Raw genomic sequence first — 22837 nt, forward strand, 5'->3', positions numbered from 1 at the left:
AGCAATATGGCCTTAGTTGCTAATGCTCCTTAAAAAAAAAAACAACAATATTGAGTAATAGCTCAGACACAGCATGGGTTTGTTAAGGGGAAATCTTGTCTGACAAATTTGATTGGATAGTATGATGTGGTCACAAAGGAACTGGATGCAAAAAATAATTTTGATATCATATACTTGGATTTCAGGAAAGTTTTTGAAACTGTTGCACATGGAAGACTGCTGTACAAATTGGAGTGGTATGGCATTAAGGGCAGGTTACTGCAATGGATAAAGGAATGGTTGAGTGGGAGACGGCAGAGAGTGGTAATAAATGGACACTGTTCTACGTGGACTAATGTTATTAATAGAGGCCTCCAGGGTTCGGTGCTGGGCCCTTTGTTGTTTTGTGTATTTATCAATGAAGGTATATTAGGATTAATGTCCAAGTTTGCAGACGATACAAAGGTTGGCATGATTGTTAACGACAGTAAAGACATTATGCTACTGCAGCAAAATCTAGAAAAGTTAGGCAAATGGGCTGAGAAGTGGCAACTGAAGTTTAACATTGACAAATGCAAAGTACTCCATATGGGTAGCAGTAACCCAAGAGAAATATACTAATTACCAGGGTGGCCGAGCAGTTAAGGTGCCAGACCCTGTCTATAGAAGGCAAATACCGAACACCAATATAATATAATACTTACATAATATGACAATATTGTGTACACTGTGACTGCGTATATCAGTGATATGATGAACTGTGTAGTACTACACTCAGGGAGTGGAGAATGAAAAAGACCTGGGGGGGTAATTATGCATTCAGATATGAAGTTCTCTGAGCAGTGCAGATGGGCTGCATGAGCAGGTCATGGAGTTTTGTCTATGATATTTAGCAGTTTTGCTAGCAGAGACAAGGAGGAGATTATCCCTGTGTATAAGGCAATGGCCAGGCCACACCTTGAGTACTGTGTACAGGTCTGGAGGTCTCATTTTAGGAAGGATGTAGAGTTGCTAAAATGAGTACAGAGAAGGGCAACAAGGTTGGTGAGAGGAACAAAGGGGTGCGCTTATGAAGAAAGGCTTGAGTTCTGCAAGTTGCAGTATCTCTAGACTAGGCACCTGCGAGGTGATCTGTTTGAGGTGTATAAGGCCTTGAAGCTTTGAGCAGGCTCAATGCTGATGGGATTTTGCTGCTTGCTCAGATTAAGAACCTGAAGGGGCATAGATTCAAATTGAGGAAAAATAGTTGTAGAAGTTTTGTGTGCAAGTTTTCCTTTAGCCAGCAGGTAGTTGATTGCTGGAACAGACTTCCATCTGTTGTGGAAGTTGATAGCTTAAATAAATTAAAGGCTGAACTAGACAAACATTTGGAGTGACCGGATAGGTAAAATGGGAAGGTATGTTTTTTTTGGCTGATGCTGTATAATCTGGCTTTTTTGCATCATATGCCTCAACTAATGCTAATGTTGTTATAAAATCATTTCTGCAGAATCATGATGATTCTGCAGAAAAAACTAATAAACCCTTTACTTCTGTTGTTAAAGTGCAAAGAATTCCATGCTGTTTTTCTTTTTTGTCTTAGCCGAAGACTTTTCATAATTGCCTCAGCCTAATATTTTGAGTTATTTGGTTAAACATTATTTTGTATTTATCGTAGGACTAAATCAACCCCCCCCCCCCCCAATGATTTATAATCATTCCATGCATTTTTTTTTTTCTGCTAAACTCATCAGTTCATCTAATATCATTTTGGTCTAAATAATGAACAGTATCTATTGATATAAAATACTTAGGGGGCTCTAATATTACTGCTCTAAACACTTCCCTTTTGTCACATCAGTTGTTTTTTAACATCAGTTGGCTGCACTGAAAAGAGTAAAAAATCTGAGCCAATTATAATAATCTTTCCAATAACAAAATCCCTTCTCTTTACCCTTGACTAATTATTTCTTTGAATAAATTCATGTTAATGTGCAGTGATCACTATCACCTACTGCATATTTGTGCAGTAACCCCAGAGTAACATATCAACTGTGTGGTTTTACACTGGCAATGGTAGAGAATGAAAAAGATTTGGTGGTAATTGTGCAGGCAGATATGAAGTTTTCTGAGTAGTGTAGGGGGATCTGCAAGAGTAGCTCATGGAGTTTTGTCTATGATATTTAGCAATTTTGCTAGCAGGAATAAAGAGGTGATTATCCCCTTGTACAAAGCAATGGTCAGGCCACACCTTGAGTACTGTATACAGGTCTGGAGGCCTCATTTTATGAAGGATGTAGAGCTGCTGGAGCGAGTGCAGAGAAGGGCAACAAGATTAGTGAATGGAACAAAAGGATTAGTGAATGGAACTTAAGTGTTTATTCTCTTATGAATAAACACTTAAGTTCCATTCACTAATCCTTTCCATTCACTATTCTCTTATGAATAAACACTTAAGATTTGCAGATTATAGTGTCTGGAGACTATGCACCTGTGAGGTGATCTGATTGAGGTGTATAAAGCCTTGAATGGTTTGAGCATGCTCATTGCTGATGGGATTCTTCCTCTTGCTCAGAATAATTGTCTGAGAAGGCTTAAATTCAAATTGAGGAAAGACAGTTGTAGGATAGATGTGTGGAAGTTTGCCTTTAGCCAGTGTATGGTTGATTTGTGGAACAAACTTCCATCTGTCGTTGTAGAAGTTGATAGTTTAAATAGATTCAAGGCAGAACTAGACAAACATTTGGAGCGAGTGGATGGGTGAAATTAGAAGTTTTTTTTTTTTTTTTGGCTGATGCTATATAAGCTTGCTTTCTTGCATCATGTGCCATTACCAATGCTATCATGTTTTGCCAAAATTCCAGACAATTTTTCAAATTCTCCCACTTGTTTTGGACAAACCCCAGGGACACATCTGGTGAGTATGGGCTTGGCACACCTAGGGTCCTGAGCTGGATATCATCATTCTTCTCTTTCTTGGTGATTCCCTTCCCTTCTACTTCTGACTTTCATTCTCTCTGTTTCTCAGGATAATTCAGAAATTTTTTTTTTTTTTTTGGCTGGTGCAGCATAAGCCTCAGGCTTCCTTGCACTATATGTCTAATAGTAATATAATACAACCAGGATTCTGCTATACTCAATTTAAAGATGAAATGCACAAGGCATAATTATATATGGGTTTTAAGTAATTTACTATATAATATCAGTGTAGATACACCGATATTATTTGTTGCATTACCAGGGTACCTGCCCACCCACCCATTGGTGGGTGGGCAGGATGAAAGGATGCAAGGGCAGGATGAAAGGAAGCTTTGAAAGGATGTCTGGATGATGGTATCCACTGAGAATAAATAACAGTTGTCTTCTCTACAAGTGAAGTGTTACTTATTCAAAGTACTGCAATACCTGGTATCTTGTGAAGGCAGCCACAATATGAGATACAATTAAAACGATGCCTTTTATACTACATATGTAGTTTAAATTTATTGGTAAACTATGGTGTAACTACACCGATATTATATAGTTAATTACTTAAAACCCATATATAATTATGCATTGTGCATTTCATCTTTAAATACATTATTTGTACACAACTTGGCATCTCATATTGTAGAATCACTTTGCAATTGTGATGGCATGTTGCATTACCAGGGTAACTACCCATCCACTGATGATAGCCTGATATTCGTGGAGTTTCCAAGAATAGGTAACAACAATCTTCTCTACTGGGGAAGCATTGCCTATTCAAGAAATTTATGAGATTTTGAGTAGTGTGAGTTGAAGGAGTAACTGTCCCTTTCTTCCTTCTACGGAATTTCCTTCCTCTACAGGCGCCTCCGTAGCCAGATGGGAAGGAGCACCAGTGCGTAGCACATGCTCCTTGATTAGACTGGGGTTCGAGCCCGTCACCACCAAATACGGAGGATGCGGAAAGGTCAGAGAATGACCACCGCATATCCCGGAGCAATATGGCCTTAGTTGCTAATGCTCCTAAAAAAAAAAAAAAAAAAACCAAAAAAAAAAAAAAACCTTCCTCTACCTCTCCTGCTATCACCTTCCTACATCTTTTTTGCTTTCCTAAGTCTAATAGGGATAGTATGAGGATAAAGAGATCTTTATCTCATACCATATTTTAAACGGTGCCATCTGGGTAATGGCATCCACTGAGAATAAATAACAGCTGTCTTCTCTACTAGAGAAGTGTTACTTATTCAAAGTACTGCAATACCTGGTATCTCTTTGGGAAGGCAGCCACAATATGAGATACAATTCAAATGATGCCTTTTATACTACGTACGTAGTTTAAATTTAGGGTAAACTAATGTGAATCTACAACGATATTATATAGCTATACTCAATATAGTAGTGGTTGAAAAGGAACATTTTTTATATTTTAATAATGAGGTATATGCACAACATTAACAGTGTTTGGGACCCTTCCTCCCTCTTTCCAAGCTATTGTCAATCTCTCCACTGCTGACTTCAGGTGGTGTTAGCTGCTCTTGATGATTATTGTCCTTTTCTTTTTCATGATATCCTCAAGCTTGGTGTTAGTCGAATCTATCATCCCAAAGGAGTATGTTAGCACTGGGACTGCATATGTGTTTATGGCTTTAATTGTGTCCCTCCATTCAGCTTTGCTTTGAGCAGGCTTCTGATTCTCTGATGGTATTTTTCGGTCAGGCTGGCCTTGATTTCCTTGTGCTCTAACTGTTGAGTCTACATCATCACCAGGTATTTGTAGGTCTCTCCATCTGTCATGGCTTCGATCTCTTTACCAATCTGCAGCTGGTAGTTTCGGCCAACTAATTTCCCCTGATGCAATCTGTGGGTCTTGCATTTGTCTAGACTAAATTCCATCCTGGTATCGTTGCTGAATTCTTTTTTGGCCTGCAGTAGTTGCTTCTCGGTTGCCACTTAGAGCTTGATGTCATCCATGTATATCAGGTGGGAGAGAGTGTACAGGTTTTTCCTTCCTTCCTTTGTAATTATATCCATATTTGCTGTTGTTCATAGCTGCAGATAGCAGGTTGTGTGCTAAACAGAACCGCATAGTGTTAGGGTCAGGTGCCTCCTGTGGTTTCCCACATCTGTTTTGTATGTATGCATGCTGTGAAGAAATACAGAACTACTGTAAATGCCTGAAAAGTGTTGTGTGTTGAATGTGTAGTATTATGTTGGGTTCTGTTATGTCCTGGCATTTGGCTGCAGTGCCCCAGGTGGGACTCCACGTTGCCTGCATACATCACTAAGAGGTAGCCAGGCTGCCCATTATTCTCTGGCTTCTGTCTCTGCCAGGGTTGCCTGAGTTTCCTGGATGGAGACAAAAAATAAATAAATAATAATAATAAAAAAAAAATATATATATATATATTAAAATAATAACAAAATAAAAAAAATTAAAAAAAGATTAAAGTAATAATAAATTTGAAAAAATAAAAAAAAGAAAAAAATTAATAAAAAAATAAAGAAAAAAAATTAATAAAAATAAAAAGTAATGAAAATATATGAGAGTCACTGTCCACGGAGATGCAAGTAGACAGAACCACATTCCATTTTTTTTCCCATTTATTTGTATACAATTATTACATATATATATATATACACAATACTTACATAAAGATATATATACAATTTTATATACATTAACATTCTTGTTACATATGTATAAGATGCTATATTATATTTGACCTCCTGGTGCATTGCATATGTATATCTCAGAATCAAGGGTGGCTCTTAGGCTAAACCCATCACCTAGTTCGTCTGTTTTGGTATAGAACCTGTACAAAGCTAGCCTAAAAACACCGCCAATACAAGGCTGCTGGTGCCCTTCTCTAGGCCTGGGTTTACGATATCTGTTTGTGCTGACTGCACAAGACCTGCACCCACCTGTGCATTTGGCACAAACAGATAAAGTGTGTTTAGGGTCAAACAGCTCCAGGGGTTTCCCACATCTCGTAGTTTTCGTTGTCATGTGATACAGTATGTTGTAAAGGCCAGAGATTTAAAAGTGTGTGGATCTTGTGGTGTGTAATGTTGTGTGTATCATTGTTCTTCTGGCCTGTTAGCCGCTGGTCTCCTGATGGGGCCCAACATTGCTAGTGGGTATCTCCTTGAAAGACTCCTCTCCTGATGGAGATAGATCTGGTTGTGATGTTCTCAACCTTAATGATTGTACTCTATTTTGCCATGGTTGTTTCTAGGAAATTTGTCACTGTCAAATTGACTCTGTAGATGGAGATCTTCAATGTCTCTATTAGCCAGCTATGAGGCATGGAGTCGAAGGTCTTGCGGTAATCAATGAAGGCCACGTACAGGTTGCGGTGCTTGTAGGCTTGCTCTATAACTGCGGCATCTATGGTGAATTGCTTCTTGCATTCTTTCTGCTGTTTGGCCATTATGTTCTGGCTCTCCAATAGTCCAATATCTTCTTTGTTAAGCAGCGGTCAGGATCTTGTACATTGTTAGGAGACAGGTGATTGGCGTTGACCGGGCCAGCCGAGTGGGTAAAGTGCCTGCCTGCCTGCCTGGCAACCTAAAGGTCACGGGTTCGAATCCTGCCTCGGGCTTGGATCAGAGTAGAAAATGCAAAACCTTGGGAGGTGCAATATGGCCACAGAAGCCAATGCGCCAACTAACAAAAAAAACAAAAAAAAAAAAAAAACGGTGATTGGCCTATATTTCGCTGGAAATCTTGGTCTTTAGGCTTTATGCAGTTTTTATGCGATTCCTTGAGTGAGAAACTTCAGGATTGTCTCTTGGTGCCTTATCATTCAGGTGAACTGCTCTGCTAGATGCTTGTGTGTGTGCAAGTGAGCTTTTTGTAACAGTAGTTCTAGATGTTATCTGTTTCTGGGGTTTGCCAGTTGTGGGAATTCCTGATTGACTGTTTTACTTCTTCCTCTCGAATATCCCAATCTCTCATCTCTTGTATGGCCTTGGTTTTCTTCCATTCTAGTTCTATCCAGGGGGCTCAGCTGTTATGCTTTACTTCACTGCTCCATATGTTGCCCCACAACTCCTCGATTGCCTTCTCCGTCTTCTCTGAGACTCGTGTAGGAAGCTCTTTGGTCTTCATCGAAGATTTGATTGTTCATTTTACTCTGGAAGCTCTCTTTGTATTGGCGCAGTCTTTTGCTGAGTGTGAAGAGGTTCTATTTCAGTGTGTCCAAGTATTCTCTTATTCTCTGATTTTTGGTCACGTATTTTCTGTGAACACTGTCTCTCCCTTGAGTATGCTCTTCACTTTTTCAATTTCTTACTCCTATTACCTCATTGGTACTGGGTCAATTGGCTTATCTTGACTCTTAATTCTTCTATCTTATGCTTAAGTCTTTTTTCCCAGTGCAACATTGGATGGCCCATTGTTGTCGAGGCTTATTATTATTAGCTTGGTGCAAGGAAGCCTGAGGCTTTTGCTTCACCAGCAAAGAAAAATTTGAGTTACCATGAGAGAGAGAGAAGGTTTTGTTATTACTTCTGCTCCTCATTAAACTGTGATCAAAGGATCAAATTCGTAAAGCTTTAGATAAAAATAGTGATTGATTGTTTTAAATACTTATGTATAAATAATTACCGAACTGTCAGAAGCAAAAATCAGATAAGGAATTTTCAGCGGGCCTCAAATTAGGTTGTTAACCATCTGTTGCTAATGTGGCACCACTTTTTAAAATTTTTCTGTTTTTTTTTTTTTTTCTTTCTTAAATTTATAAATGAAATCAAATCTGCCTGTGTACTTTTTGCTCACAAATAATTTCTAACTAGTTATACAGTTTGAGAATATTGGTGGGAAAATTATTTTTTGTTTTTATTCTGATATATGAGAAATTTGAAAATTTCAGATATGTAAACACTTTTTGCTCACAATTTCTTCTAAGCAATTTCCATTCCCATGTTGTGCCTGTGAGATATCTGGGACAGATGTATAATTTTGCTATATAACTTTGATTTTACTAAGTACGAGCAGCTGACAAAACTATTGATGTTTATGTTGCCCTTGCCAGATGCTACATGAGCAGCTAGGTTTCAACCTGGGGATCAGTTAAAACATTATTATAGGTTTATTTTGTTAATTGTTATTTTCATTTCATATTTTTTAATTGAGTTGAGCAAATCATACATGGGCTGCCAGGTGCACCAGTGCTAGGTATATAGTAAATAAATTTGATGAATTTGAAGTGTTGGTCAAGTCATCAAATGCAAACATTATTGGGATTTCAGGTATGCGGTGTCACTGAGATATCTGTCCTTTCTGTATACAATGTATACAGAAAGGACAGATAGGATAGGAGGGGGAGTTGTGATCTTAATTAAGAAGCACCTAAAACTTAGGAAAGTGCATCCAGTTGATATGGGTGGCCAGTGCAATGTTGAGAAATAGTGGGGCATTAAATCAGAATGTTTTGTAATGGGGGATTTTAACTTTACAGATATTGACTGGAACTTGTGGGTTGGTCACTCGCACACCAGCAAGACTTTTGTATATATATTGGATAACTGTTTACTACAGCAACGTGTTAGAGAGGCAACAAGGGAGACCAATACTCTTGAACTGATTATCAGCAGTGAATAATCACTGCTGATAATCTGCAGATAAAAGAACTACTAGGTGGCAGTGATCACAGCTTATTGATCAGAGCTTACAGCATCAAGGGTAAGGGTAGTAGTTTTTTTTCTCTGAGACAGCTTTTAAATACTATACAGTGGGACCAACAGATGATATTACCATCAGCAAATTCTAAATAGGAAGCATTCAAGAAATTAAGCACAGAAGCTACTAGGCTTTTCATACCAACCAAGAAATACTTATCAAGGTATAGGCCTAAATGAATGTCAGGTGAACTGATGATAACTGTAGCAGACAAGAAAAATGAACAGGATGCATACAGATTATCGGGCATCACAGAACTACAGTAGATATTAACTAGCCTTTAATCAAGTCACAAAGGAGGTCAGGCAAGTGAAGGCAAATTATGAGAAATCTTTGGCAAAGGATACAAAGAAAACCAGCAAAGACTTCTTTATATATGTAAACACTAGAGGGAAGGGAATGAATCAAATTGGTCCACTCAATATTGAGGGTTTGACTTTTGATGATCCTGCTCCATTACCGACAAATTGAATGAAGTATTTTGAATCTACGTTCAAACATGAGAAATTTTTTAGAATGGAATGCCGGAAGTTGATCAAACTCTAACAGAGAGCTAAATCATTTTGTAATAACTGAGAGGAAAGTGGAAGAGAAATTGTTGGAAGTTAAACATAAGAAAGGCATCTGGGGTGGATGTGATCATCCAATTATATTAAGGAAGGCAGTGAAAGAAGTAAGCAAACCCCTAGCAATAATTATGAGAGGCTCCTTGGATTCGTGGGAGGTCTTTGCAGACTGGATATGTATGAATGCATTGCAATTCACAAGGGAGTGTCAAAGGGTGACACAAGTAATTACAGACCTGTTAGTTTAATATATGTTCCAAGGAAAATAGTGGAGTCACTGATAAAAGAAGTAATGCAGGATCATCTAGACAAGGCTGTAATTACACTTCAGACAGCATGGGTTTGTTAAGAAGAAATCTTGTTTGAACGGTTTGATTGGATACTAAGGTATGGTCACGAAAGAACTGGATGCAAAAAATAATTTGCAACTGGATAGCATTAAGGGTGGGTTGCTGCTATGCATAAAGGGATGGTTTCTAGTGGAATAAGACAGAGTAGCAATCAGTGGATATTGCCCTTTATGGACTAATTTATTAGTGGAATCCCTAAGGATTCAGTGTTCAACCCATTGTTGTTTTCTGTATTTATCACTGATAAATATAGGTCACTGATAAATCATGAAGGCATATCAGGGGTAATACAAAGGTTGGTAGGGTGGATATGGTACTTCAGCAGATCCAGAAATATTAGGGAGATGGTCTGAGAAATGGCAATTGAAGTTTAACATTAATACATTATGCAAAAGTTGATGACTTTGTTGAGCAGATATTATCTTCTAAGGGCATTAAAGGTGATATTGTACATTGGCACTAATGACATTAAGTGTAGGAGAACTGCAGATTTATGTCATGAACTGCAGATATAAATCATGAAGGCATATCAGGGGTAATACAAAGGTTGGTAGGGTGGATATGGTACTTCAGCAGATCCAGAAATATTAGGGAGATGGTCTGAGAAATGGCAATTGAAGTTTAACATTAATACATTATGCAAAAGTTGATGACTTTGTTGAGCAGATATTATCTTCTAAGGGCATTAAAGGTGATATTGTACATTGGCACTAATGACATTAAGTGTAGGAGAACTGCAGATTTATGTCAATGTTGAAAAAAAGTTGTGAGTTAGGATGAAATTTGAAAGTGTCTACAAACCTGCCCAGACATGATAGGAGAGAGTATATGATGAGAGCCTTGTCAATCGATTTGGCCCTGCAGAGATTGTGCAAGGCTCGTGGGGTAAAATTTTTTTTTAGTGTGGTCTGTGCTTGTTAACAGGAGAGAATTCTTCTACAGGGACAGTATACACTTAAGTGGAAAGGGTGCAAGAATATTTACTGATGCTATCAAGGCAATGTTAGGGGGGGGGTCAGAAAACTGCTAGCTTGGGGGGGATTCACAGACTAATAGATGAATAGTAGCCACAGGCAGAGGTGGAAATGATTTTTGCACTGCTTCTATTGGAATGAGCAGCAGTCCGGAAAGCAAGTTGCTGGGGATTTCAGGAAATGCTGGGAGTCATGAAACAAATAAATACATGGGCTGTGTTAGAGTAACTAAGAGTAAGAACAGGTGTATGTATACTTGCATGTACACCAATGCTAGGAGTATAGGAAATAAATTTGATGAATTTGAAGTGCTGGTCAAGGCATCAAAGGCAGATATTGTTGGGATATCAGAGACGTGCTGTCATACAGATATAAGGAATGCGGAATTGGAATTTGGGGAGTACAATGTGTACAGAAAGGATAGAAAGGGTTATACTGTTAGTTAAGAAACACATTAAATCTAAGGAAGTGCAACCAAAGGCTTTTGATTGTGTTTGGCATAAAGGTCTTTTAAACAAGCTTCCATCTTATGGTTTGCCAACTGTTTTTGGTAATTGGTTATCCAGTTTACTCTCTGATCACTCACTGAGGGTGATGGTAGATAGCTCTTTGTCTTCTAACTTCTCCACTAATGCTGGTGTTCCCCAAGGTTTAGTTCTTTCCTCGACTCTTTTCCTCTTGTATGTTAATGACCTTCTTCCATTGATTTGAAGTCCTGTCCATAGTTTTGCTGATGATAGCACACTGCATTGCACTTTCCATTTTGAGAAACCTTGCCCTGCTCAATCAGCTTCAACTTCTTGAATATCTGCTACCAATTCCTTAAATGCCGATCTCCGGGTAATTCCTCAGTGGGGCAAAGACAACTTAGTTTATTTCAATCCTTCTAAAATCAGTCTTGTCTTATATTTTGCAAAAAGAATTCTTTTGCTCCTATGCTTATAGTCTGTCTGAATAGCAATTGCCCTATGGGATTTGTTGTGTATTTGTAACGAAGAAACAAGACACCTTGTGCCAATTTCTCTCTTCTACCCCCCCTTAAATATTTGAGAACAGCAGCCTAGGCATCTCTAGTGATTGTTTTCTTGCAAAGCATGTTGTCTGTCAAAAGAATTCCTTCCATATCTCACAAAACGGTTGTTACTGTATCTTCCTCGTAAAAGATGGTTGAGTCTTGAATTTTTTTTGATGGTTTTTTCAAATGCTTGCACTCCTGTTTTTTTTTTTTTTTTTTCTTTTCTTTTCTGGATCCCAGTGATGAATCCTCATTTTATTGTCAGTTAAAATTCTTACAAGAAACCCTTGTGGTTTTGTGTATTTCACATGTATATTTTTCTCGGAAATTTGATCCCAGCTATTTTCTGAAGCACTGTGAACATCGTCTTGGCATCAGCAAGAACTCTCCTTTGATATGAACAAGTTCACAGAAGATGGACTGCACTGACCCTCAGAAAAATCCATTATGCCTATTCTGCATAATCTCAATACAGGTAGTTCCCATCTTTACGAGGTAATTTGTTCTTAGTGTGCACTTGTAAAGCGAAAACTCATCAAGCAGGAATTTATTTCCCATAGACATTAATGTTAAAAATTGGGGTTACGTTCTCAACAATGAAATTAGTTAGTTAATTAGTTTGTTTAAACAATGATTGATTTATCCAAAGAAAGGAAAATGTAGGCCTGTAAAATAAAGCAAATTATAATAATAAAGAAATTATTTATGACTTACAAATGTTAAAGAATGTTTATTCTTCATCATCATTGGCTAAATGCACACTCGATGATCACTCATTATTGACTCAGCACTCATTGGTTTGTTGCATGAGGAGTTGTTTTCTTCAGAAATGCTTCTAGAGGCATTTGTTTCCAAGATAATCTCTTTTTCTTTATAAATAAATGGAATTTATTTAAAAAATTTATATTGGAATTTTTAACAGAACGCACAAATTGCAACTAACACAATTTGCATGGAGTAACAAGTTTACGAAGCTTAAAAAAAAGCAACGAAGAGAAGATTCTGAAATTTTATTTGTTTTTTATATGATTGAAGATTTCAGTAAATGGGAAACACATTTCCCCTTTACTTTATTTCACCATAATAAAGTAAAAAACCAGCTAACAATTCCAGCTATTGGTATTTTCGCAAATGCAATAATATGGAGTTTACTACCTGTTTATTATTGCTTGCAGTAATAGAGAAGCCGAATAAACCAGACAGTGCAAATTGTTTTTATTGTTTTATGGTCATGACCTCTAGAAATGTGCTTTAGAAAAATATCAAAGCCGTTAAAAATTGGTTCTTACAACAGAACATATGATAATGATGAAAGTGTAATGCATTTTAATTATTTGAATTGGTAACTAATACAAAATACACAATATAAAAATGACTTTTTAGTTATATAGCGAAAATTTCAACTTCCGAGGTTGTGGAACGAATTACCAAACAGCAATGTGTTATTGGTTCACATTACAATATTTCACAATATGATGGTGTCTCTGGAACGGATTAATATTGTAAAGTGGGGTGCACTGTATTGTATAACTACGCATATGGTTTGAAATGCAGTATTTATGAATGTTTAACATTTATTTTTTGCAGTTAATGTTCATATTTTTGATTTTGTTGATACAGTAAACCCCCGCTGTTCGTGGGGGTTACGTTCCTGAGAAATGTCGCAAATACCGAAAACATGAATACTGAGTTATGGCTCCCATAGTAATAAAGGGGTTCCGTTCCAAAGTATGAAATATATAAGAAAAACTGGTCTAAAATTTTGTCTATGTATGTATTATATGTACCTTCATAATATGACTATGTACATAGACAGTACATAGTGAAATACAAGCATATGGCATCGAAATGAAAATAAGAAACAATTTAATATTAAATGTAATATTTATTAGAAATTTCAAACAAATCTTTCAAACCAGCACCTTTGCTAGCAAAAAAACTTATCCCGCCAGTGCTATCACCAGTTTCGCTAAAGTGTTGATAAAGGAATTTTGCCTTTTCACGAATGATGAGTGAACTTAACGGAATTTTATTTTGAGTTCGGTCTTCTATCCATAGATTTAAAGCTTTTTCCATTTTTTTCTAATTTAACATCACGAGTTAAAGAGCAAATTTTTGAAGCAATTAGCGCGTTTTCACGGACACTACGGCGGATTTTTTGTTCCGATTTTTTGATTGATCGTACCATTGACTCATTGATTTTATAATGTTTTGCCACTGAAGAGACACTTTCACCATTAGAAATTTTGTCTAATAACTCAATTTTATTCGCTAATGTCATCACCTTCTTTGATATTTTCACATTTCCCTTGTTATTTGTAGCCATATTTTTGTACGAGTAAAAAAGAACTTGTCCACAATAAAGGCACTTTCTTCCGTTAACACACTCAAAAAAGTCTGTTTTACGCTGCAAAACTGTAGATTTACCACTTTTGTAAGCATATCAATTTATAAATTGACAAATTTATTCAATTTATAAGCATATAAACTAAAAGCAAACGACCAAACCTTCCATGACAAGCGCATAACACATACTGAACAAGGATTAGCGAGAAACATCCAAGTTCGCGATTTTGTCACTCCTCTTCCCCCCCCCCCACCCACTGAACGCTGTTTTCACCGGGAAAGATAATTTTAGCCACGCCCATGTTTTTGTATGGCGAAAAATATTCACGGCGCTTTAAAATTCACATTTTTTTAGGTTTCATTTTATATTATTAAATCAGCGATCGCGAATATGCGAAACTGCGAATACAGATACCGCGAATAGTGGGGCTTTACTGTACTTGATACTTGAAAAAAAAAAAAACTCATAAACCCGGGAACTCGTAAAGCGAAAACTCATAAAGCGGGAAATGCCTGATATTCTGATTTTTGTTACATTTCTGGACTTCTTACTTCCATTGGTCATTCCTAGCCATCTATGGATTCTCAACCCATTTAAACTGTTTATATGAAAATTTTATCTGGTATTTGGTAGAGACAGAATCATCATATACAGCTTACCTGCACTCGTGAATAACTTTTGGTCCATTCAATTTTGTCAAAATTTGATGGCCAATTTTGCGATATCCATGTTTTACTTTGGGTTAGTTACTTTATTTTCTTTTCTTCTTTATTTCATTCATTGCAATGAGCTGGACCTGCAAAAATAAGATATGAATATTTATGAGTGAGAGTATGATAAAATTGCAGTTTTATATATATGTATACGTATATACAGCCACTCTCCGACTTACTTAATGGTTGCTTTTCACGGAACTCTCTGTAAGTTGAATTTTACATAAGTCAGAATTTCCTTCAAGGCTTGCAGCACTCCCAGTTATGTGCACCGAATTTGATTGAAGCAAAAAATAAATGTTCGATGAACATTTCTTTTTTGCTTCAAATGCATGTAAATAAAATTATTTCATCTCGTGTACAGGAAAAATTACAAAACTTTTACTTTAACGTGAAAACCAGCACGGTGCTTGAACCTATTAAACCACCTGTTGTTTGCCACAAACTTGCCTTAGGGTTCGCAGTACTTATACTTAATATCTTCATAAATACTTCTTTCTTTTGCTTGAATGGCCATTAGCCCAAGGGCACTTGCTTCTTAATCTGATTTTCCATCCATATTATTAATAGTTTTTCCATGTTCGATATTCACAGACATTCTCTCAGATATGCCAGACAAGCTGTACTTGCTACCTGGGAGTCTAAAACGCTGATGGAACTGATATTCGGGTGACACTCAAGTCAAGTGGACCCAATTTCGGCGAAGTCTGGACGGTCTATGACAGCCAAATCCTCTGCTTGCACCTTCACGATGGTGGGACTGTTAGTAATTCTGGGTATAACCTCCATGCACAAGTACATGGTGGGTGACCACCCAGGTGTTAACCAACGTAAGCAGGGGTTGAGGTGTGGCGCCCACACCACATGGAGGAATGCCACCCCTCTATGTTACCAGGCAGTACTAGGTGGTAGATGACTCTCATCAACCGGTGAAATACCACCACTTTGCTTATTGGAGGCTTGAAGTGGTAGAACCCATGTTTAGTCTCTAGAGCTAAGGTCCGGCCAACCCTTCCCTATCTCTTCCATCATGCAGTATGATTGATGACTTTTGAGGTTATGATGAATGTTGTGGCGAGATCCAATATTCCTTACATTTCGAGGGTACAGCTCTAAAACGGTGTTCGCAGGCCGGCCGCTAGTTTAGTACACCGGACCAAACCTATTGGTAACTCTCTAGGAGGCTTCCGGATCAGCTAGTGTATAATCTTGCTACCTCTACTCTGCCAGATAGTGACTGGAGGGAGTCCGAGTAGTGTGTATGTGGGGAGCATTGTCCAGGCCACGTGATGTCAAGGATCTGGGTATATTCTTACCACATGTACACCATATCCAAAAATTTCATTACTTCATACAGCATGTCCCACCCACTTTTTCTTACTATTGAATACACCATGAATTGTCAAACTAATATAGCAAGCTTATCTGCGAAAAGATCTAAACCTCCCAAGGACTTCCTAATTCATTTCACAAATATACGTGGTCTCAATTCTAATCTCAACGATGGCCATTTCCACTTGCAGTCTTCCAAACCCCATGTACTTTTTCTGACAGAATCTCAGTTATCGGTTGATTCAGCTATTGCTGATCTCAGATGTCCAAATTATTCGCTGTATGATTCCTTTCGCCTCAAAGGTGGTACTTGTGCATATGTCTGTTCTGATATTCCCTGTCAGAGACTTGGCAATTTGGAATCTCTTCTCTTTGATCTTCTCTGGCTTAAAATCTCTCTACCTCATTGTGTCAAATTCATCTGTTGGCGTCTCCGTAGCCAGGTGGGAAGGAGCAGCAGTGCGTAGCACACGCTTCTTGATTAGACCGGGGTTCGAACCCGTCACCACCAAATACGGAAAGGTCAGGGAATGACCACCGCATATCCCGGAGCAATATGGCCTTAGTTGCTAATGCTCCTAAAAAAAAAAAAAAAAAAAATCATCTGTTGTCTCTACCGTTCTCCCAACTCCACTAATCACTTGGAGCTCTTTGACTTCCTCTCTTTGCAACTTGAATTTCTCCAGTCCAACTTTCCTAACAGTGAGGTAATTTTCCTTGGTGATTTTAATGTTCACAACTCCAGCTGGCTTCCGTTTTCTAGTCACACCGACCCAGCAGGTTGAGATGCTGAGGCTTTTGCAATTACTAATGACCTAGCACAGATTGTTCATTTACCTACAAGAATACCGGACAATCCTAATCATACAGCCAATACGCTTGATCTTTTTCTCACAAACAACCCTTCTAAGTACAAGGTCGAAGTGAGAGGTCCTTTAGGCACTTCAGATCACAACTTGGTGATTGTCTCTTCTCCAATGGAACCTTTATCTCATGGCTATTCCCAACCTCGTGTTGTTTGGCATTACAAGAATGCAAAATGGGATGACCTGCGAGACTTCTTTTCCTTGGACGGATTACTGTTTCAAAACTTCTGATGTCAACGTTTGCTCAGATCGTGTCAGTGAAATTATTCTTGCAGGAATGGAATCCTTTATCCCACACTCCACTTTAAAATCTCGTCCTTTATCCTTTATCGGCCTTTATCGTCCTTGGTTTTCCAATAAACGTGCCAAGGCTGTCCAAGAGAAGAATGTTGCATATCGTAATTGGCTTGTTTCTAATTCTTCAGTTTCATTTTCTGCCTACACCAAAGCTTGCAACAATTGTAAAGCAGTTATTAATCAGTCCAAACTAGAGTTTGAACAGGCTAAGAGTAGAAAACTTGCTTCTTGCCCTAATGGTAGCCGAGCATTCTGGTCTCTTGCCAAAGCTATTGGCCGCAACTTTTGCCCATCTCTGCTCCCACCTGTGTCCAAACCAGATGGTTCTGTTGTCACTTCAGCCAAGGATAAAGCTGACCTGCTAGCATCCCATTTTTCTTCCAGCTCATGTATTAATGATCTTGGTAAAACACCTCCCACCATTCCTAACACGCTCCATTCAATGCCTCCTGTAGTCTTCCGTCAAAAGGATATCAGAAGGATTTTGATGAATCTTGATGCTAAGAAAGCTCCAGGGCCTGATGGTATTTCTCCACTTGTTCTCAAAACCTGTGCTCCTGAACTTACGCCTATTCTTTGCCGCCTTTTTTCACTTTCTTATTCCAAAGGTGTTTTTTCTTCTGCTTGGAAATTTGCTCATATCCAGCCAGTTCCTAAAAAGGGTGACAAATCCCTCCCATCCAATTATCGTCCCATTGCAATTACTTCTACTCTTTCTAAAGTAATCGAGAAACCGCTAACTCTTAAACTACCTAGAAACCTTCCGTCCGATCAACGATCGCCAGTATGGATTCCGTCAGTGTTGATCCACTGGTGATATTCTGGCTTATGTTACCCATTTATGGACTAATTCAATGGAAAGGTTCGGCGAAACACAAGTAGTTGCTCTTGACATCTCAAAGGCTTTTGATCGTGTTTGGCATAAAGGTCTTCTAAACAAGCTTCCATCTTATGGTTTGCCAACTGTTTTTAGTAATTGGTTATCCAGTTTTCTCTCTGATCGCTCACTGAGGGTGATGGTAGATGGCTCTCTGTCTTCTAACTTCTCCACTAATGCTAGTGTCCCCCAAGGTTCAGTTCTTTCCCCCACACTTTTCCTCTTGTATATCAATAATCTTCTTCCATTGACTGGAAATCCTATCCATAGTTTTGCCGAAGATAGCACATTACATTCAACTTTCCAATTTGAGAAACCTTGTCCTGCTCAATCAGCTTCAACTTCTTGAAAATCTGCTGCCAATTCCTTAAATGCCGATCTTCAGGTAATTCTCCAGTGGGGCAAAGACAACTTAGTTGATTTCAACCCTTCTAAAACTCAGTCTTGTCTTATATCTTGCAAAAAGGACTCTTCTGGTCCTATGCTTATCTTTAGTGACACTCCGATTTCTAGGTAAAATGATATATCTCTTTTGGGGATTACCATCACTTCTAATCTCTCTTAACACAAGCACATTACAAATATTGCTTCCTCTGCATCTAAAAAAACTTGGTTTTCTCTTTCGCTCTCGGCGTTACTTTTCTTCCAAACAGCTGCTCACTCTGTATAAATCGCAAATCCACCCTGCCATGGAATATTGTTCCCACATCTGGGGTGGTGCCCCCAAAACCTCTCTCAGGCTTCTTGATTCCATTCAGAAGAGGGCAGTTAGGTTAATTAATGATTCATCTCTAATAGAGTCTCTCGACTCGCTGGCGCCTCCGTAGCCAGGTGGGAAGGAGCAACAGTGTGTAGCACACGCTTCTTGATTAGACCGGGGTTCGAGCCCGTCACCACCAAATACGGAGGATGTGGAAAGGTCAGGAAATGACCACCGCATATCCCGGAGCAATATGGCCTTAGTTGCTAATGCTCCTAAAAACCAAAAAACAACAACATCGACTCGCTTTCTCATAGACGTAAGAGTGCTGCATGCCTCTTCTACAGATACTTCCATGGGCACTGTTCTTCTGAATTGGCCTCTATAATTCCCACTCTCTCTTTCAAAACAGTCCGAACACGTGCCGCCACCAGCCAACATCCATTTACTGTCCAACTTCAAACCCACAAAACTAACTTTTCATCTTCCTCATTTATTCATTCAACTGCCGTTTTCTGGAACAACCTTCCTTCATACGTATTTCCTGAAAATTACAATCTACAGAAGTGAAGTCCAATGTGAACAAATATCTTCTTTCGTCTTCTCAACCTCCAACCCAAGCACGGTACTAAATACTATAGGTTCTAATACCTCTCGTGTTTGGGGTTCACATAAAAAAAAAAAAAAAAAAATATAGCACCTGAATGCTTTTTGTGATCACTGTTGATCTTAAATGCGTTGATCCTTTAACATATTCTTTTATATGTGTACTGTCCTTTTTTGTCCTGCTTCTTACTTCTTAATTATTTTCATCTTCATTTCTAAATCAATTTTGTTTCGTTTCCTAGCACTGCCACTACTTTCATTTTCTTGGTTGCTTTCCCTTCATCATTGTAATAAATAGGAATGAAGAGGAGATTCTGAATATTTATGTTTTTTATATGATTTAAGATTTCACCACAATAACGTAAAAACACATAATTGCAGTTATTGGTATTATCACAAACGCAATAAGATCGAGTTTACTACCTGTTTATGATAGATTTGACTAACAGAAAAGCCCAATAAACAGGAAAGTGCAAATTTTTTTTATTGTTTTATGGTCGTAACCTCCAGAAATGTGCTTTAGAAAAATATCACAAAGGCATTCAAAATTGATTCTTACAACGGAACATATGATAATGATGAAAGTGTAGTGCATTCTCCGGCCAGACAGCATAGCCCTGCCTCTCAACCAATAGTAGCATTTGTAAATGTGTTGGCGGTGTGTTTTGTTTTGTTTTGATTGTGGTGATTTTTGTGTTGTGCCTATTTGACATAAATTTATATAAAATGAATACAGTTTCCATTATAAAAATGACGTTTTAGAGATTTAAATAGCTTAGTTATACAGCGAAAATTTCAACTTCCGTGGTCTTGGAACGAATTACCAAAGGAAAAAAGAAAAAGTGTTATTGGGTTCAATTACGATATTTTTGCAATACCTTCATTTATTCCTGTGGGATGCAAAATACTTTTCCATATTTTTTTTCAGTTTTCACTAGCCAACAAAAACATGTAAAGTTGCAAGTATGCAAGTTGAGTATTATGTAAGTTGGGGAGTGTCTGTATATTTTTATTAGCCATATCGTGCAAGGAAGTCTGAGTGTACCATCCAAAAAAGAAAAAAAAATTCTGAATTATCCTGAGAGAGAGAGAGAAAAGTATAAGGGAATCACCAAGAAAGAGAAGAATGATGATATTAGCTCAGGACCCTTGATGTGCCAAGCTGTACTCATCAGATGTGAGCCCTGGGGTAAAGCATATTTGTATTCAAGGTATATAACTTCCTGCATACCACCATCTAAGAAATATCAGACTGGCTTAAAGAAATGATCTATACAGATTTTTTTTTTTTGCATTTCATTTATAGTTTGAATTTCACTTAAATTGCTCCTGCATTTGTTGCTGCTTTTGGCATTATGGCTGCCTTGTGAAGCTGGGACCACTTGCTGCACAGAAACCAAAGTTTTTTTTCCCCTTTAGTTTCTGCATTAAAAATTCAAGAAATCACCATTGAAAAAAAGGGTCATAATAAACCCCAGACATCCCATTGATTTTTGAATATGCTCCTGTCAGCAAATTCTATGGTGTAGGTCAGTGATATGAGTGATAACACTCACCTTAACTAACTTTCTAAATAGATATTCACTGGAATAAGAATAAAGTACTTCCTTTCATTTTTTTAAAGTAAGTATATTGTTATTGCTGTATTATGATGTCAGATATTAATTGTTCCTAATTATTTATTTCTTTATAGGCAAAAATATACTCATAGATTATGAAGCAAGTATCAGTTCAAGTTGTTTGTCTCCTTCTTTTTGCCATAGTTAATTCTTGCTTTGCATATCCTCTACAGACTCTCCACAGCAAAATATTAAGGTATGTCATAATTCAGTTGATATTAAATATAGTTTTTAATTTCATTGTTATGATGATTAATTACATTTCGATTTATCTTTTGCCATCAATTATTAGAAAGGTATACAACAGTTCTATATTCATTGAAATTTTAAAGAGTTGAGAACTACTTAATTTACACATTTTATATCTGATTCCTTTAACTGTTAAGTGATTGACGGAACTTCTTTTATGACTTTTTATAATTTTTTAAAATGCTTTATCATAATTTTTTTTTTGAAGATTGCTTACGAAGGCCATTTGTATTTTAACGTGTTTGACTTTCTATGCCTATTTGCAGAATGATATTGGCAGTATTTATATAACTTGTTTTTAAATTAAAATTATTATATTTATAATTTAGAAACTGTCTAGAAGAAATTATTGTATACTTACCTACCTGTTAGAAATTGATTTTATTTCAGTCAAAAATTTTGTCCCCGAGGCTTGTCACAGACATTCTTCCTGGACCAAGCCTGCTACACTTCTGTATAACAGACTAGATCCTATGACAATCAAAATGCTGATGGAATTAATATTCTGGATGAAATCGGTCAACTTTTGATGATCTCCAGTTTTTCTGTGGGAAACAGAAAGACTGGACATCACCAAAACTTACTTCACGATATTGTGGGACTGTTAATAACCTTGAATATTCCCCTCCCCTGTGTTACTAGGCAACACTAGGTGGTAGATGACTCATTGTCCAGTGCAGCCCAATACTTTGCTTATTGGAGGTGTTTAGTCTCCAGAGGTAAGCTCCCACAACCCCCATCTCTTTTATCATGTAATATCTTTTGAGATTATTGTGGGCATCATGGTAAGGTCAAATATTCCTTGAATTTCAAGGGTATTTCTCTAAAATAGTGTTCATAAGCTGGCTGCTAGATAGTCCACCAGACTTAACTTATTGGTAACCCTAAGAGACATCTGGATCAGCCAGTGTATAATATGCGAGTTTGCTCTGTGAACTAGTCATGGAAGGAATCCAAGTAGTGTATATGAGGAAGGCATTGTTGAGGCCATGTTATGTTAAGGAAATGGGTCTGTGTGTTCTGTTTGTGTGTTCACTGTATCCAAAAATGTCATTAATTTCACGTTTCCCCTCCACTTTTTTTCAATAGCCAACCTAATAGAACAAACTTATCTGAAAAAAGATTTAAACCTCTTAAAAACTTACTTATTAATTTCACAAATATATATGGTTTCAGTTCCAATCTCAGTGATGACCATTTCCTCCTACAGTCTGATGTAAGCTTTGGCTTACTAGTAATAAAAAAAAAAAAAAAAAAAATGTGTATATATATATATACAGGGTGTTTCAGTTAAACGTTTCAGAACTTCTAAGAGGGGTAGGGTACATCCTGACAACTCGAAATCATATAGCAATGTGGGGCCGGAAATGCTTTCCTGAAGCGGTGTTGTACACAGAAGCACCATAAAGAAAAGAGACCGTAAGTGAGAAATCGTTTTAATAATACATGAAAAGAAGCAAAAGGTACATGGATTAAAGTAAGTGTTCGAAGTTTCTTCCACGGGCTACAATGCACGCCTCACATCTCCGACGCATGGACATCCGAACATTCTGGAATACTCCAGGCGAATTTTTCGAATTTCTTCGGCAGCTACTGCGATTCTTGCAACCAGCTCCTCAGCATTGTCAACAGGTGTGTCATAAACTAGCGATTTCATATGACCGTGAAAATTCCTTCACAAGGGAAGGAATTTTCAACACGCATAACAACCATATCTG

At 37.6% G+C, this 22837-nt stretch overlaps 1 protein-coding gene across 3 annotated transcripts in view; it reads left to right on the top strand.

Annotated features, from left to right (window-relative positions):
* The window catches only part of LOC150076554 (uncharacterized), a 198790-nt gene that overhangs the window by 1482 nt on the left and 174471 nt on the right, over positions 1 to 22837 (top strand). For all 3 annotated transcript variants that reach the window (XM_090388182.1, XM_090388180.1, XM_090388181.1), the window contains exon 2: positions 20945 to 21066. In XM_090388182.1, the coding sequence (XP_090244308.1) occupies positions 20966 to 21066 (101 nt within the window). In that variant the 5' untranslated portion in view covers positions 20945 to 20965. The remainder of the gene's footprint in view (positions 1 to 20944; positions 21067 to 22837) is intronic.

Source organism: Mastigoproctus giganteus, chromosome 13 (assembly GCF_048544385.1).
Source record: "Mastigoproctus giganteus isolate SK-2022 chromosome 13, ASM4854438v1, whole genome shotgun sequence".
Classification (NCBI taxonomy): Eukaryota; Metazoa; Arthropoda; class Arachnida; order Uropygi; family Thelyphonidae; genus Mastigoproctus; species Mastigoproctus giganteus.